At 44.1% G+C, this 16,356-nt stretch overlaps 1 protein-coding gene across 6 annotated transcripts in view; it reads right to left on the bottom strand.

Moving 5' to 3' along the window:
* The window catches only part of DENND1A (DENN domain containing 1A), a 149,248-nt gene that overhangs the window by 8,066 nt on the left and 124,826 nt on the right, over positions 1 to 16,356 (bottom strand). For 2 of the 6 annotated variants that reach the window (XM_057372924.1, XM_057372920.1), the window contains exons 20-21: positions 7,261 to 7,320; positions 2,891 to 2,979 (exon numbers count right to left, since the gene is read on the bottom strand). The exons of 1 other annotated variant lie outside the window; for it this stretch is intronic. In XM_057372924.1, the coding sequence (XP_057228907.1) occupies positions 2,891 to 2,979; positions 7,261 to 7,320 (149 nt within the window). The remainder of the gene's footprint in view (positions 1 to 2,890; positions 2,980 to 7,260; positions 7,321 to 16,356) is intronic. 3 more of the 6 variants (XM_057372925.1, XM_057372922.1, XM_057372921.1) reach the window with 2 other exon arrangements.

Genomic DNA, 16,356 nt, shown 5'->3' with positions numbered 1-16,356 from the left:
GGCACCCCAGCATGTGGCAGGCTGCAGCCGGAGCTCCGTGCCGGGGCTGCCAGCGCTGACAGGCGCTCACCACCATCCCCGTGTCAGCCCCGGCACCGCGCGGCCGGGACGCGCTCCACGGCGCCGGCACCAGCCCGGAGCGAGGGCTCCGTTTTAATGAGCAAGATCTGCATCTCGGGAGCTTTTTTCATGTGTCAGGATGCATGGACAAATCAGCAGCACATCATGCTGGCCAAAAATGAAATGCTGACAAATGTAGATATTTCAAATTTAATTGACACCTAAATGTACTTGAGATAGAAAAAAAATATGTATACAGAAAATGGAAGTGCAGGATATGGGAATTAATAAGGAGAATTCTGTAATAATTTTAGAGGATATTCTGGTTATGAGAAAATTAAATTAGTATATTTTATTACAGTACTGCCTTTTCCTGARTATTGAGATTATGGTACAAACGGGTGTATGGACTTGTCATCACTGGCCTAAAAAGGGATCCCCAGATTTAAGGAAGATTTTTTTATTGACATAGTTTTTTAAAGAACAACTACACAGGATCTCTAGGGAATTAAAGAATTTGTCCCTCTTTGACAGTAAAATGCAGAGAATGAGGGGTTTGGATGCAAGGGCTTTTTCTGGCCACTATGAGAYAGGAGGCTTGGGACTGAGGGGATTACCTGGGAACTGTTCCATGTGAACACAGCACAGACCTACCCCTGGAATTGCTTCCTGCAGATCTTGCACACTCAGTATCAGACCCCCTGCTCGGCGAGGCCATGGAAAACCTTCACCACCCCCAGCTGCTGCACCGTGAAAGGGAACTCAGAAAAAGCTGCCTGTCTGSTAAAAATGCAACACCTTTCTGTGAACAACTCATTTGTGTCTATGGAGGCACATCCCACCTGTCAAAGGCTGCCCCAGGTAGCAATCCGGCATTTCCTGAGCTCTCCTCTACAAATTATTCCTCTTACCTTAGCACTAAAAGAGCTTTCAAAAAACCAAAAATTTTAGACTGCATGACATATTTTTAAGAATTAGACATCACAAACCTTGAATTATTGACAAAATTCTACAAACCCCCAACTTCTTATTGAAATAAAAAAACAAAAAAACCACTGAAAAATCTGTTGGGGAAACAACAGTCCTTCTTTCTAGCTCTTGCAAACACACTGGTTTAAGAACAGACATGAGCCATGATCCTGGCTGCTCTCTGCAGTTACTGCTCCTGATCTCCTGTGCTTTAACTGAAGGCTGATTAGAAAATGAGCAGAGATATCCCAAAAACAATATATCTCTTTTATACACATTAGAAGAATTAATATGTGTAACTCAAGACGTAAGTTTTCTAACCTCCAATGCTACCAGGTAAAATAAGTGAAAATATATATTGGGGTGTTTTCACTCATTCTAGTGTTATGCGAAAGAAGGAAAACAGTGTGAATTTTTTTAAGAGACAACACCTCTCTTGTTTCCATTTCAGAACACTTACACAACAATTACTTCTTATTGGGACAGAAGAAAGTTTGTGGGAAACATAATGAAAATTCTGTATTTGCAAAAGTAGCTGAACTGTAAAGATTCACTAAAATTAACAGCAATAAACTAAACCCAAATAAAATAATTAAAATACAATCTATTTCCAGCATTGGTATAATGTTTATAATTCGTGTTTATGTTTATCTGTGGTCTGATAGTGGCAGGAATTGAAGATACACRTTAGCAGTGAGCCACACTGGAATGCCAGCAGCTTTTGAACCCAAGCATGCAGAATCCTCCACAGGAACACACGTAAATGTTAAATTGATTCAATTATCCTCCACCTACATGCAGTGAGTCATCAGATCAAATATTAAGAAAATTATTTTAGTTTAAAAATCCCCATAACCTCTGCGCAGGGCCAGCACAGCCCTTTGCAGGAGCAACATCTGCTCCACAAGAGGGCAACCAAATTCCACTGTACAATGGACAGATCCTGCACAACTGAGAAGTCACATTCAGTTTAGGCCAAAGCCAGAGCGTGTCCCCACCCTGGCGTGGCTGGAAAGAGCAATCCATGCACTGCTGCCCTCCAGTGTGTGCCACACWCAGCAGTGTGCTTTGGGCTGTGCTGCCAAGTTCAACCATCCATGGTTCAATCCATCCATTCCCTGGCCAGGGTCACCCCTGAGGGCTCATTGCTAACTCCACTCTGGCACTGTCAGGAATCTGCAATACACACACCTTGTCCTCTTTGCAAAAATCCTTGAACACGTGACATTAGTGAAAGTGCCTGAGAAAACCTTGGCGGTGCCAGAACATGCCTGTGCTCCTACGAGAGACACTGGAACCCAACACCTCTTGTCCAGAGGCCATGGGCTGCAGCAACACAGCTGATTTGGAACATTCCCCTTTGCAGCTAACCAGGGGATGAATTTGCTGGTACTGTGCAAAGTGAAGCACTACAAGCCCTCACCACAGAGCCCACACAGACACCACAGTCCTGTTCATGCACTCAAGAGTCAGACAGCCCCTTCTGCCATCACTGTAAAACAGTTCTGCATCCTCCAGGCACAGCCTGGCAAGAACACTGCACCTGCAGGGCTGGGACCCGCAGTTTCCCTGAAAGAAAAGTGCAAAACAAAACAACAAAGAGATGAACTTTCAGTGAAGAGGCTGATCAGAGTGTGTGTAACTTGCAAACCAGAATTTTTCAATAMGCAAACTTTGGTCACTTACTTTTTCACGCTTCCTCTACAATGTTCCAAAATTTTTTTCAAAAAATCAGAATTTTTTCTTAGTTTAAAAACTAACTTGGATCTGTAGTATTTTCTAATGTGTTTTGTGGTTAGTTGCAGATGGACATGCTGTTTGCTGATGCAAGTAGAGAGAAGCAGAGCAGCACAGTACTTACTGTTCTGGGCTGGGAACKGAGGTCCTCCGGCCCTCCACTCCAATGTTGCTCTTGGGCCTCTTAACAACATGAGGTCTTGGGGGGCGAACCTGTGACACGCACAGAGACATCTCATCAAACACTTCCCCTGATCCAGCAGCACAGACAACAGACAGGGAGAACCAYCAGWRTCCTRCAGGGATTGTCTTTTTGCCACAATGATGTTACAGATGACTGTGGATACATCAATGAATCTAAAGTATGAATATAAACCACAGGGACCCACCACTTGCACATGAGGCACATATGCTTATMAATATTGGTTTGCTATTAGCAAATGTATTGCTGTGTCCTGTTTGGTACTAGTTGGATTTTGGAGAAGAGAATCCCTAAACGTGAGCAACCAATGGAGAGAGCAAAGCTGGGAATGTCTGTGTGTCCTGGGCACTGCACTGGGCAGTGGGGCTCAGCTCTGACACCCGACCCTTCTGGCACTTGCTCCTAGGAACACAACTTCACAGGTGAGGACTTGTAAGGGAACACTGGAAAATGGGTACTTAGGGTAAATGTTTTAACATGGAAAACTCAGCCCATTATTCATTAAAAATTTGCTTCCTCCAATCCAGCAGTTGAACACAAWCCCTTGGCAGCCATACTGTCACTATCACTCCTGGTATTATGCCAATCTTTTGTTGTCTGTAATRAAATTCAAAGCTTTTCTGTGGAAGATGATGTTGCTACCAACCCAATCTCAAATACATATCCATCACCTTCTACTGTATGGAAATTCAGCTTCATTTCTGACCAGGATCTCCACAAGCAAACCAGCCTTATTTCAAGGAAAGGAATAAGCACTTGTGCTCCAAGTCTGTGTATGTGCCAGCCTACACTGGTGAGTAATCCTGKGCTGAACTTATCCCTGTGAGTCAAATGTGGGAATTTGCAGCATCAGGGGCACGCTGTACAAACCAGCTTCACGTGTTTTGTTGAGAAAGAACAACTCTACCTGAAACAGGCTTGGATCTGCTGGCTCAGCTCAATGCTAATCTCAACAGAAATCCCAAAACACCCAAATAAAGCTGGGGATGCACCTCAGCTCTGACCTCCCAGAGCTTGTGCTCCCTTAAGAGGTGCAACAGAAAGGGGCGGTTTAGAGTCTACGGCCYGAATGCTCTGGGATGACTAACCAAGCTTTTAAAAAATATTATTTACYGGGGGTAAGGGGGCTTTCCAGCTTTGTTTTTTAATTTTCTTTTCTAGGCACATAAACACCCAATTTTCCTGCCAGGAGAAAGCCACCAAATTGTGTGTAGTGTTTCTGCCCTACACACCAGTATGCAGAAAATAGCAGCAACATTATTGCATTGAATTTTCATTTCAAAGGAAATGGTGCACAGCAGATATGATGAAGAAATCCAGAGCTGTATTGCCACTATTTCTTAGGAAAAAGGGCTTATGAAAAGGTCAGATGTTAAGGTCTTGGAGATCAGTCCCCACACAAGGCTGCTCCTCTCTACAATAAAGACAGCTTAAGAATGTGAATTTATGGCAGGAATGGAAGGATTAAGTTTGTGGCAACTTCAACTGAACTTGCAACGTGGTGAAACATGGGGAAAAGAACAACAGAGCTAATTAGAGGAGCTGAGCTGTCAGAGCGCRGCAGAATGGCTCGGTGCCAACAAACAAAAGGAATGGGCTGGCAATCAGCAGGATCGATGAAGAATACTGCTTCATTAGGGCTGATAAAACAGGGAGAGAGCGCCGAGAGGAGTGCGGGAGAGGGGGGGACAGGCAGGAGCAACGGGGAGAGGAGAGCACCAAGGAGAAAGGGAAAGAGAGGAAGAAAGCAAGCTGCTTAATTAAATGGGAGCTGGGAGCTGATGTGTAAAGCTGGCCTGTCAGCGTGCTGGGAACACTTTCACCTTTTGGGTGGGTGTGCTGTTGAGGAGGGGGAGACACGAGAGTTTGGGATGGCTCTGAGGGCCCCCAGCCCAGAGCAGAGCGGGGTGACAAAACTAAGTGGGATTTAGAGCATCGTTCTCRGGGAACTGCAGGGAAAAGCCAGGAATCAAGTCAATTCCTTGCTGGATTTTGAGTCTCACATAGCCAGAGAGGCAAGGTTAAACGCTTATCAAATACAAAAGTATCAAAGAAATCCAATTACGTGAGCACACAGCCTAAAAAAAAGGTAAACTTCCAGGACAGAAATGTTCAATGTKCTTATTACTGTCCCCATCAACTTTATGCATAATTATTATATTTTAACTTTTTCTAATTGAATAAAGTTTCCAAACAGCCACTATTAATCCAAACACATCTCCATTAATTAGAAGCAACAACCCTCCCTCTTTCATAATACCACCACCACTCATTTCCAAAGCAGCAGAATGCAAAGAACATCTCTGTTCTGCTTCCTTAACCTTTCTTTGGTCTGTGTTTTTGGCTTTATTATTAGCAATTACTCATATTGCAAGCACTAGTGCCCATGGATTCCTTCTAGCAGCAYGAAGTATTTCTCAGGAATTGTGGTATTATGTGGCCCTGTTGGAGGAGCAAAGGGACCCAGTCTCCTCCTTCAGCGCTTGTGYACAAGACCAGGATAAATCACTTGCTGATACCCACCTCTGTAAGAGCTGCCAAGCCTGAGAGGGAAAAAGCAGCCTGCACAAAATATTATTTAAACATACAGAATTGTGTTGCAACTATTAAAAGCCAAATAACAGCTAGGAACAACAACAAATTTATATATATTTGGTACAAGCATATTTTTGGGATTGATTATAATCATTTACATTTATCTTGAATTTCCTCTTGATGAATGAAGCCTTTCTGTTCCACTTACTGACACAGCCAGAGGAATGCAACAGGCGCTTTCATTATTACATTTCCAACCTTTTATCAATCACATTGGGAGCAAAGACAGTTGAATCAACCATGTCACAGGGAGGACTATTAATACACTACAGCTAGGAGATTAAACAGTCTTAACAAGACCTCCACATAATAAATGACTCCATTTGAACAATACAGTTCAGCAACTTTGCTATAGAGGAATCACAACATGCCCCCTCACACSTGCCAAATGTGGAACACGAGGGCATGGAAGCACTGCAGAAACCACACAGTACATGGGAAATCTGATTCTAGCAAAACATGTCTGGAAGGGTCTCCCATGCCCRTTGCATTTAAGAGAACACACATAATCAATGCTACTTTTGAAATACAGAAAACAGAAATCTTCAGGGGAAAAATCCATATAAATAACTCCGTAAAGCTAAAAACCCAGAGTTAAAAAGAGGAAGGAGAAGAAACACATGCCATTGAAATGTCACACAGGAACATGCACCAGAGATCAAAAGTTAAAACACACACCCAGTTGCACTTGTTAACCAGTTACCTGCTCATCCAACACACATTTTAACAAGTTTTAGCAAGATTAGATTTGAAAACTTGCATCTCTCTCTTTCTTATGCATGTAYGTTTATGGAGAAGGAAGCAAGAAGTAAGATAATTTGGGGGAACTATATTCATAAAGCTGAAGTCATGAATACACACAAATATCTTTGAGGACTGTGGCAAAACCCAACACCCCTCCTTAAATGATATTTCTTGCCTGTGCCTCTAAAAAAAATAATCTTGTGCAGACCCAGCAGAGTCTCCAGTTTTAATGCAATCCTGCATAGTCCATAGGTAAAAAAACTATCCTAAAGTGAGGGTTTGGGGCGAAAAACTGCTGAGATAAGGTATCCCTACCTAACACACTACAGGTACTGCACTGCCAATAATTTCTGTGCAGTTCTTCCATGAAGGAGTCCCTTCCTCTGGCCAAGCTGCTGTGCCTTTGTTTTACACCATGGAATTACCCAGTGTGGGTCATCCACAACATGGTGCCAACATTCTACCACCAAAGACCGAGCTTGCTTTCTTCATGTCTATTCACACATCTGTCCCATGGAGAAGAATTAAGCATCCCCAATTAATTTAAAGCATAACTTGCAGAGAATAAATATTTTCGCTTCAGACTTCTGCTTCCGTTCATATTTGAGTTCAGTGCAAGTCTTCAAAAGTTCACTGGCTAAAAACTTCTGCCAGCCACTCTAGCAGGGCTTTGTGTGTAAGAGATCACCGCAAAAGTCAAACCAGATGTGGCCAGAGCAGCCCCAGTTACCTGCAGAGCTGCCCGAGGGCTGCAGGGCTCGCCAGAGAAAAGCAGAACAACCGCGGGTCCCAGGGCTGTGCCGCAGCAGAGAGAAGGCAGTTTAGGAGCATAATTCACACATGGCTTTTGTGCAGACTTTGACAATCCAAACTACCAGGGTTTAGTAATGCTACCAAGAGCGGAACTCAGGCAGTGTTAAGCTGTGCCAGTGAAACAATCCCCAGCTACTCACGGGCCTGGAGGAGCGCTGGATCTTTGGGGGCGGCGGGCGCGGCGGGCGGAGTCTGTGCTGCTGCAGCAAAGTGGAGACTGAATTAAAGTCACCTGCATGGAAGCACCTCTGATGTCCTGGCAAAAGCAGCATCAGCATGTGACAGCAYGTGATTTACCTTCATACTCACCTCACAAAATGCCTTTTTTCTTATTTTMTTTTTCCAAACCAGTAACAAATCTATTACCTATGATATGCCGTGGCAGAACAAGTACCCGTGTCTGCCCGGGCTGAACATCTCCTGGCACACCAAAGGCAGCAGGGGCAGCACTCCACACCAGACAGCCAAAATTCACTGACACAACAAAGATGTTCAAGGTGGATTCTTGGACCTCGAGGTCCAAGTGTTCTAAACTACATTTATGCAAATAGAGACCAGGATATACAAAAACACCCTCACTAAAATCTAGCATCAGAAATGCTGCCTTGGGAAAAGATTAAAGGTGTAGAAACTTTTTTGTCTCCTGGACTTCTAAACAGGCATTGCGTAAGCTCTCGTAACTGCGACCTCTGTGCTTGTAACAACACAAATAAATCCAACACTCGAATTCCAGTTTCTGTTATCCACTGCAGTGCTACCAGCAATGGAGTTTGTTGTGTACTGTACCACACACTGCACTGCTGAGCCTCAGGGAGATCCAAGAGCAGGGTGAGACAACTCCCCACTGCAGCAGGGCTCTCTCCACTTTAAGCACGGCTTAAAGCAGGGCTGTGAAGGACGGGAGGGACCCACAGKGCATTTCCCAGAGCTGCACTTTCCATGTTGCTGTTCCTGTCGGTCATTACAGTGGGATAAGCAAGTATGTTCAAACTCTGTGCAGCCCGTGTTTACTGAGAGAACCAGTGATTTGAAGTTAATTTGTTAATGCAGCAAAACACATTGTTTTTAAAAGGTCAGCAGGTGAAGCTGTGTTGGAATATCAACTTAATTACCTGGGCTGCAGGGATGAATGGRCACGAACCAGCGCATGGCTACAGTGCTAAAAGCTGCTAAATTGCTGTAGTAGGTATGATCCTAAATGTATGTACTATGGCTTTTTCTGTGAAGGGGAGAAATGTCTAAATTAGCACTTTCTCACCAAGAGCTGTTTACCAGCATACCTTTTTCCTCTGGTTACTTGCTTAATTGTCTTGTTCTAAATACTTCTGAAACAACACGAAAGAAAATTTGCAGAAAGCCAATTTTATGACTGCAGATCTGGCTCTTCTTTACTAATTATCAGACAAGTGACTTTAAGCTATRAGATGCTGGAGCAAGAAAAATTTTGTATTCAGCTTTACACTATCAAAATAGTATTTAAAAATTATAGATCCCACACCTCATGAAGTAGCTATTGTAYACCCAAGAACTTTCACAACAGMTATTTAGGGTTTTATACTAGAGAAYACATTACTAAAGGATCATTTTTGGTCTATGAGGTAACAGCTCATGAGCAGAATATTATCTCAAACTAACTGTAGATGTCTTCTGAGATTTTTTAAAAGTGACGTTCAAAACAGAGCCTTGTGAATAAATTAGAGGTACTAGTTCATTTGCAGTAACAAGCACAACCAGAAGGAAATGCATAGAGGAAGCACAACCAATTGGAAACTGGTTTGTCAGGATGTGGAGAAAGCAGGGTTTCTCTTTCTCAATTAGCAGTGAGGTGGTTCCAATAATTTCCAAAGCAAAGCTTTTCTACATAAACATCTTATTTCCTTCACATACAGAGGACTGGTTTGAAAGCTGCTGCTATACTTTAAAGCCAATAAGCCAGGGAGAGAGATGCCCTGTGCTGGATGAACTTGGGCTTACACAGATCAGGCTGCAAGAGACCTGCAGTGCTTGACTGGGGAGAATATGCCGGACCTCAGGTGAACACTCAATTAAAAAAAAGGGAGAAAATAACAACACTGAAAAATGTCTGGTACCTAAAAAGATTCAGTAGAGAAAGCAGATGGAATCTACGAGGCAGCTGTTTTATTATCCATCCAGATCCCTGCACAGCACACTCTGCTTTTTACATGCTCCCATACGAACAGCTCACAAACTGGGATGACAGGAACTGTGTATGCTTTAGAGCATATATTTTTAATTTACACTCTGAAATTCTTCAACAGAAATCTGCTGGGTCCTGTGATAAAAATAATCTCAATGTTTTAAGAGATGCCTCATTCTTCAAGCCACATTTGTAGATTGGGAAGGTAGAAGAAGCCTGGCAAAAATGCAGCAATCCCTAAAGCCAAAATCCCAGAACCACAGGAACRCCACCGTGGATTATTATTGTTGATAACTGATGCTATTCTAAAAACACATGCCTTAAATAATAAACTCCCAGCCTGTAGAACTGAATGGTATCTTATTTCTTTTGTCTGCAACTACAGAAAAAAGGAAGAATTACTTTTCTATGTGTGTTCAGGAGCCTTAAACAGGCCATGCCCAAAGTAGCATGTGTTGTTCTGTGATGCAGATGGGAGGAATATGATGGTATCTGTGGTTAAAGACTGTCAAGAGTTCTGATCACTCCCTAGCTCCAGTGACMGGAAAGTCCCTGTCCTACACAAACCAGAAGTGTGGGTAAAACCACACAGAAGGTGGTATCAGTAAAATCTGAGACTGTGACCACTTAGTTTTCCTCACTCACATTCTGTCTGCTGAGCGGCTGAATAGCAACCCTGACCTCCTCCCATCTATACGTGCACTCAGTTCTTCTGAAAAAATGCAAACCACCCCATAACCATTCAACTGCTATTATCTGACACTTTGCAGTTTGAGGACTCCTGACATTTTCCAAAGGAGATGCCTGTCAACAGCCTCTTATTTACCTGGCACRGAGCCAAGTGCTGCAGACCAGGCTGAAAGCCACTGCACACTGARCTACACGCAGCAGAGGAAACAGGTGCCCACAGAACACAAAACATTGCATCCCATTTAGAGCCATTCTGGTTCAAAGAAGCCTCACACGTGTTGTTTCCATTTTGTTCTGGTATAGTGAGGCCCTGGATAAGGAAGGCTCCTGCTGCAGACAGTAACTACAGAAGCAAGGAGCAGGCCAGGGCTCTGCTGCTCCCCTTTCCACTGCTCTGCTCTGGTCCTGCAGAGCTTTGCCATTCCTGCTCCTCGCTGGGCCTTCCTTGGCAATTTGCTCCAGCACTCACCACTGTTTGGGCCAGGGATTCATTTACCAATTCACTACTCTAAACACACACACTCACCAAGTTTTGTTCTAAGAAGGTGTCAGAGAAAAACCACAGAAACATCTACTCAGAGAATGGACTTTGAGCCTATTTCTTTGAGATACTTACTGTGACACAGAAAACTGCAGCCCGTTTACCTGCTCTCCTTGGCCCCTCAGGCAACCACTGGTGACTTTGCAYAATTTCTTGTTATTTCTTTGATATTTTGGCACCACTTTGCACTTCACTTCTTGCACCAGGTTTTTTTTTTTGGGCCCTGCAGTAACAGCAGAATCCTGCACTGACAATATCTGTGCCTCAGTCCTAGGTAGGTAACTCAGTGAATGCACAGGGATGTTCCATGTACTAACCCATCCCATGGACTCTCCATCACACAATGGGCCTTCACCCTGAAGCAGCACAACCTTCATTTGTCCAGAAGGAGCATAAAACCCCAACTCTCTCTGATGTTGCTGCATAATGACAGGACCAGGAAGAAAAACTCCCTTAACTCATCGAAGCAGGCCCTGTCTGGATTATGGCAAATCAGCAAGGAGGGCTTTTGTACAGAGCTAAAAAAAGGAAGGGGTGAAAGAGAATCTCACTGAGATTATGTGCATATTTCCAGAGAACTTCTACCAAAATGAGGTTCATTTTGCTGTGCTTTGTTTTTATTCTGTTTCTCAACATACATGGATGGAGAGACATGTTGCAAAAAATCCCAGACCCCAGGAATATATTTATCCCCATGTGTTAAAGCCTATCCATCTACTACCTCAGCAGCGTTTAAAATCACAGCTAATAGGTTAACAACTGTTTTTCTTCTGCTTCAGATGAAGAATATCAGAAAGCTGGGGGAATATTTGGCTTCCCAATTTGTACTGACTGCTCACTGCTACCTGCAATGTCTGTTTGACAGGACTGACATTTTGTACCGCTGTGAGATGGGAGAACGTGTGACATTTTTATTCATGGTGGCGTACGCCCTTGTAATGATCAGCCCTGGTCGATGTGCTTACTGCAGCAGCCCCGAGCCCTCRGAGAACAAACACGAGCCCGAGGTGCCAGCAGTTTGGCTGCCTTATTAAACACCACCAGGATTCTAACGAAGAGCAACTGCTGGAAAATCTCACTGTCAAATCCTCAAGGACATTGTCAACATGGAGCTAACTACATATATTTTTCATTTAAAATACTAGAAAATCCAGCAGTGCAATATTAAATTTAAAGAAAAAAGCCACACTGGTTTGTGTGTGTTTTCTTTTTTAACTGGTCATTTTGCCAGCTTTAYGTTGGCTTTCTGTAGTCCTGATRCTGGAATTCAAATCAAAGAGATCATGTAAACCACATGATTGAAAATGTTGGAAAATGGACATATCCCTTATTATCTCTTAACAGCTATTCCTCTCTAGCAAGTGGMATATTTGCACAGGGAAAAAAAAAAGAAAAACAAAAAAGAGATGGTGTTTCATTTAAGGAGCTCTCTAAACAGCAATGACTCCCTGTTTCATCATTCACCGAACCAGGCTGCATAACTGGKTGCACCCTCTCCCCACACACCCACAGAAGAACATGGACCCTCTATCTGCAGCCTGGCACTCACAACTGTTTTACTTGGTATTCATCAGCCCAGCTCTAAAGGGCAAATCCAAAAATGCCTGGCCAAAYAAACAGTCACAGTGGGGTCAGCACTTAGAAGAATCATATATTTCACACATTCTTTGCCTTTAATCTCCTGGTTTAATCCAGTGGCCCAGAGGTCAATTCAGACAGTTCTGGCCTTACTACACATATCAASTTCATAAGTAATACATAAGAAGCTTCTGGATGCTGATCTACATTGAGAGAGAAGCAAGTCATCCATAAGACACTGCGAGCTCTCCTCAAGTTGTCAATCTAGGTGATTTGGTTAGCCTTGCATGTACTGATGTATTTATTTTCTACGTATGTATTATTTATAAAGCACAACTCTCCTTCCACATGCCAGCAGTGACGGACCAAGATCCTCTCTACGAGATATTTATGGGTTCCTCAGCAGAACAGGACTAACAAGGAGAATCTGCAGACATGTTACAGCTGCTGTCGCTTGTCACAAGCCCTGGGAGGTCGGCTCTGCCAGCGTCCCCTTCACACATCCAGCCATTGCAGCACCTGACACCATGTACACAGGGCAGGACAGTGATTCCTAACATCCCTGAGGAAGGAGTGCTTGAAATACCGAGACAGCTGCAAAACACTAAAAGCCATAGTCTGGAATGTGCTTTTTTTGTGGCTGAACACATCTGCTGGATGCAGACTAGGGCCACAATYTCACTGCAAAGCACCAATTCCTGCATGGCATTGGGCCCACAGGGACTCTGCTGCTGCAGAGAACTCAGCTCTGGCTGCTCCCTGGGGAACAGGAGGGGCAGAGACTGTGGGCACACTCTGCAAGTGCTGCTCACACTTGTCCCAGATTGGCACACATGGCCAGTGCAGGCCTTCCCTAACTTCACCCCATGGATTGCCATTTCTGTGAATCCCGCACACCACTAAGCAGAATTTCAATCCAGTGCATCATTGTCTTGTCCACTRACATTGGTTTTACTCCTCTGACTAAGAACATTGCCCCCCGAGAACTTGGTGGGACATTTGAGTGGTCTCAAGCAGACATTAGATGGACAAGTACCTCGAGGCCAAGACATCTGTCTTTCACACAAGGTGAGTTTTACCGAGAAACATGAATTCCTTCCTGAAWGGAGCAGGCAAAGAAAGGAGTGAGAAAAAATGAGGGTGGAAGGCATGCTTTCTGATGACAAAATCATTTTAAAGAACTTATACTTCTGCTAAATCCATAAAGAACCAAATGGACAGAGGGAGGAAACCACATGTGGCTCCAGAGAAAGGAAATGGGAACCCACATTGCTTATCCGTGGGGAAGAGTGGAAGGGAGGCTTATTTTCTTAATGAAGGTTCTGCTATTGTCCGAGCAGCTCAGAGTGGCCAGGAGAGGAGCTGGCTCTGAAACCAGAGCATACAGTTGCATGAATATTAGCAAATGAACTTGTTTTCCCCTTTCCCCTTTGGTTTCTACCTCAGTGCCACACAATGCCTGCTGTGATCCAGGGGAATCTGCTATTGTTCCGATGCACCTGGGTGTGAAGGGAGTCACAGGGTCTGGCAAAGGAGCCTTCCTCCCTTCCCTACTTCATCCCTTTTACCCTGGAGATAATCCCTCCTCTGCTGCCTCTGGCCTCAGCGTTTCAGCTCTGCATTCCTGGAATGTAGCTGGCTGGTGTTCCCCCATCTTCCCCCTGACCTCTTAATGCCATTTAATCTGCTGGAAGAAGAGCACTGCCCTACAAAGCAGAGCTGTTTGCTCTGTGTGTCCAAYTGCAGACTGTGATTAGGAAAAATGAACATATTCATTTACAGCAAAAGGGYTCAAAACAGCAAATAAGATGGCAATTTCCATGCTGTGGCCTGCAAAAGTTTAACAGCAGTCAGAATGAGCTGGGGAGAAAACCCAGAGAAGCCTTTCCACAGTCAGACAAGCTGTTTCAGTACATTAGTGCATTTTCCATTTGTTTCACAGGTATTTACAGTACACCCCAGAGCACTGATGATCTGTAGTTTGCATCARGGGTGGAACACGATTGAATCCCTCCACTAAAGATACACTTGGAAGACTCTCTTGTATTTTCTTAAGCTTTACACCTTTTGGTACATAAATGGAATGAAATATCCTATTTGCTGGTAAATAAAAACAAGCCATAGAAAACATAAACCCAGCTAAGCTGACAAAAGACATTCTAATTATAACAGCCACAATTAGCTGTACAGAACTGCCAGGATCAYTTGCTTCTAATGAAATGATTCCCTTTCCCAACAAATGATGTTTCTGGCAGCTTATCATTTGCTAGTTTAATTTTACTAAATCAGTGGTGCTACTGACGGTGGGAAAACTCCTAAGGRAGAATGTTCCTAAGTGTAGGTTAGTTTTTAAAGCCCTTGGGCTCATCCTGTGTGCTCACTCCTCCCAGACTGGTGAGAAGACTGGGCACAGGTACCAATTCTGTACGAACTCTGTGGGTCCTGCCAAAGTAGCCCCAACAGCTGCTTTCTTGGACAAGAAAYCTGTACAGAACAGTCACCATGACACTGTGTAGTGTTTATTCTCCAAACAGCTCAAATATAACACAGATACATGYGTTCTACCTACAGGTGCAGGCATGGAAACAAGAGCTCCAAACCCCTGAGTCACACATCACCTGCATTAGTGTCTCACTCTGCCCTGGTAAGGGGTTACTGGGCTCCCAGTGCATGCCCTGCCTGCCACACTGGGAAGGATCCTGAGGACAGCTCTGGCAGTGGAATATGCACCATGTGTTCCAATGCTTTAAGGACATTTTGGTCAGGTTTTAAGACAAAAATCAGAAGAAAGCAAGTAATAGGACATTCATAGAACCATTAAGGTTGAAAAAGTCTGGTAATATCATCAAGTCCAACCATCAGCCCAGGGCCACAAAAGATGTTCTCTGTACCACTGGATCTTTCATAATAATTAACCTTACTCTTCCCCAAAACATGGAGCATTACTCAGTACTACAAACCTCTCATTGGAATCTTGGCCTTGGCTTGAAAACTACTTCCTCTTCTCTCCCTCCACTCATTAARCCCTGAGCCTCCTGTACTGCTCCTGCTACTTGTTGAGTGCACTTGCATTGTCCCAGAGCCTGTGGTGACAGTTCCTGTTTTTGGTCAATCCAGGGATCAACAGGAAAGGTACACCTGGGTAAAGCATGCGAAGTTCCACCCAGGAAAAGCAGTGGTCCCCACCAAGGACAGTTGGTTTAAATCTTTACTGCGTTGCCCCAGGCTATCTGACAAAACCCTTCCTTTCACCATGAAGGAGAGCTTTCTCACAATGTCTTAGTATTACAGAAAGCATCATTTAAACAATTCCATAATAAACAAGGCTCTCCAATGATGCCCAGWCACCACTCACCAAGACGAGCCAGGACATACAGAATCTCCCCCAGACAGATAATTACTGCCAAATTTTGGTGAACCATCAACTGAGGGGCTCTGCTTTCAAACAGGCATTTCAAGATATTTTACRGATATTTTTGTAGCCTAACAACTGCAGATACACAACTGTGTTTGGAAAGCTAGCAACTCCCTCACTCTAGGGTGAGAGATAATGAGTTAAAATTAAAGGTTGCTGCTGGCTCTCTAGCCCATCCCCCTTTAGCTAATCTGTCATGTAATGAAGAGAAGCACCCAGCACAGGACAGCTCGCTGCCGGCTCACTTACAGCGAGCTGATTAAGAATGTTCAACCAACAGCAGACTGCAGACCTTTCCGACGAAAATAAATAGACTGTATGCAAATGTGTTTGTCACTTTGACAGCACGTCTCAATTAGAGGCCGCGCGGCGGCTGCCGGGCTCCCGCTGCAGCGCTGGGCCGGGCTCCCTGCATCGCCGAGCGCCCCGAGCGCGGGCCCTGACCCCAACCGCACGCCTGCATTTTAAACCTCTCCGCCAGCCCCGCACAATGCTGCGCTCCCAGAGAGCCCCTGACAAGCAGAAAAAAAGCCTCTTTCATCCTCTGCAGTTTATGAGAGCTGTGAATGCACAAACAGCCCTGATTTCAGAGTTCTTGTGCCTTTTTAATTGTTCCCACCTTCTGTATTCTAGACAGAGTTAAAACTGACACTAAAATCTCTGCCTTTAATCACGAGTTAGAAGCCATCTCCCATTTAAACAGTAAATGTTGCTCCTTTTTTTCCTCCCCAAAGCCTTAATCTATATTTCATAAACCTGAACATCTTTTCCTTTTGAATAAAAGTATGATTTCATTTTTGTTTTGGCACTGGGCTATCAGGAAAAGCAGACCTGTGCCAGGACGAAGGCTGTGA

The sequence above is a fragment of the Malurus melanocephalus genome, unplaced genomic scaffold, assembly GCF_030028575.1.
Source record: "Malurus melanocephalus ecotype Western Australia unplaced genomic scaffold, MMel_1.1 scaffold_181, whole genome shotgun sequence".
In the NCBI taxonomy this organism is placed as follows: Eukaryota; Metazoa; Chordata; class Aves; order Passeriformes; family Maluridae; genus Malurus; species Malurus melanocephalus.
The sequence above is the reverse complement of the archived record's forward strand: the minus strand, read 5'-3'. Positions and strand labels throughout refer to the sequence as shown.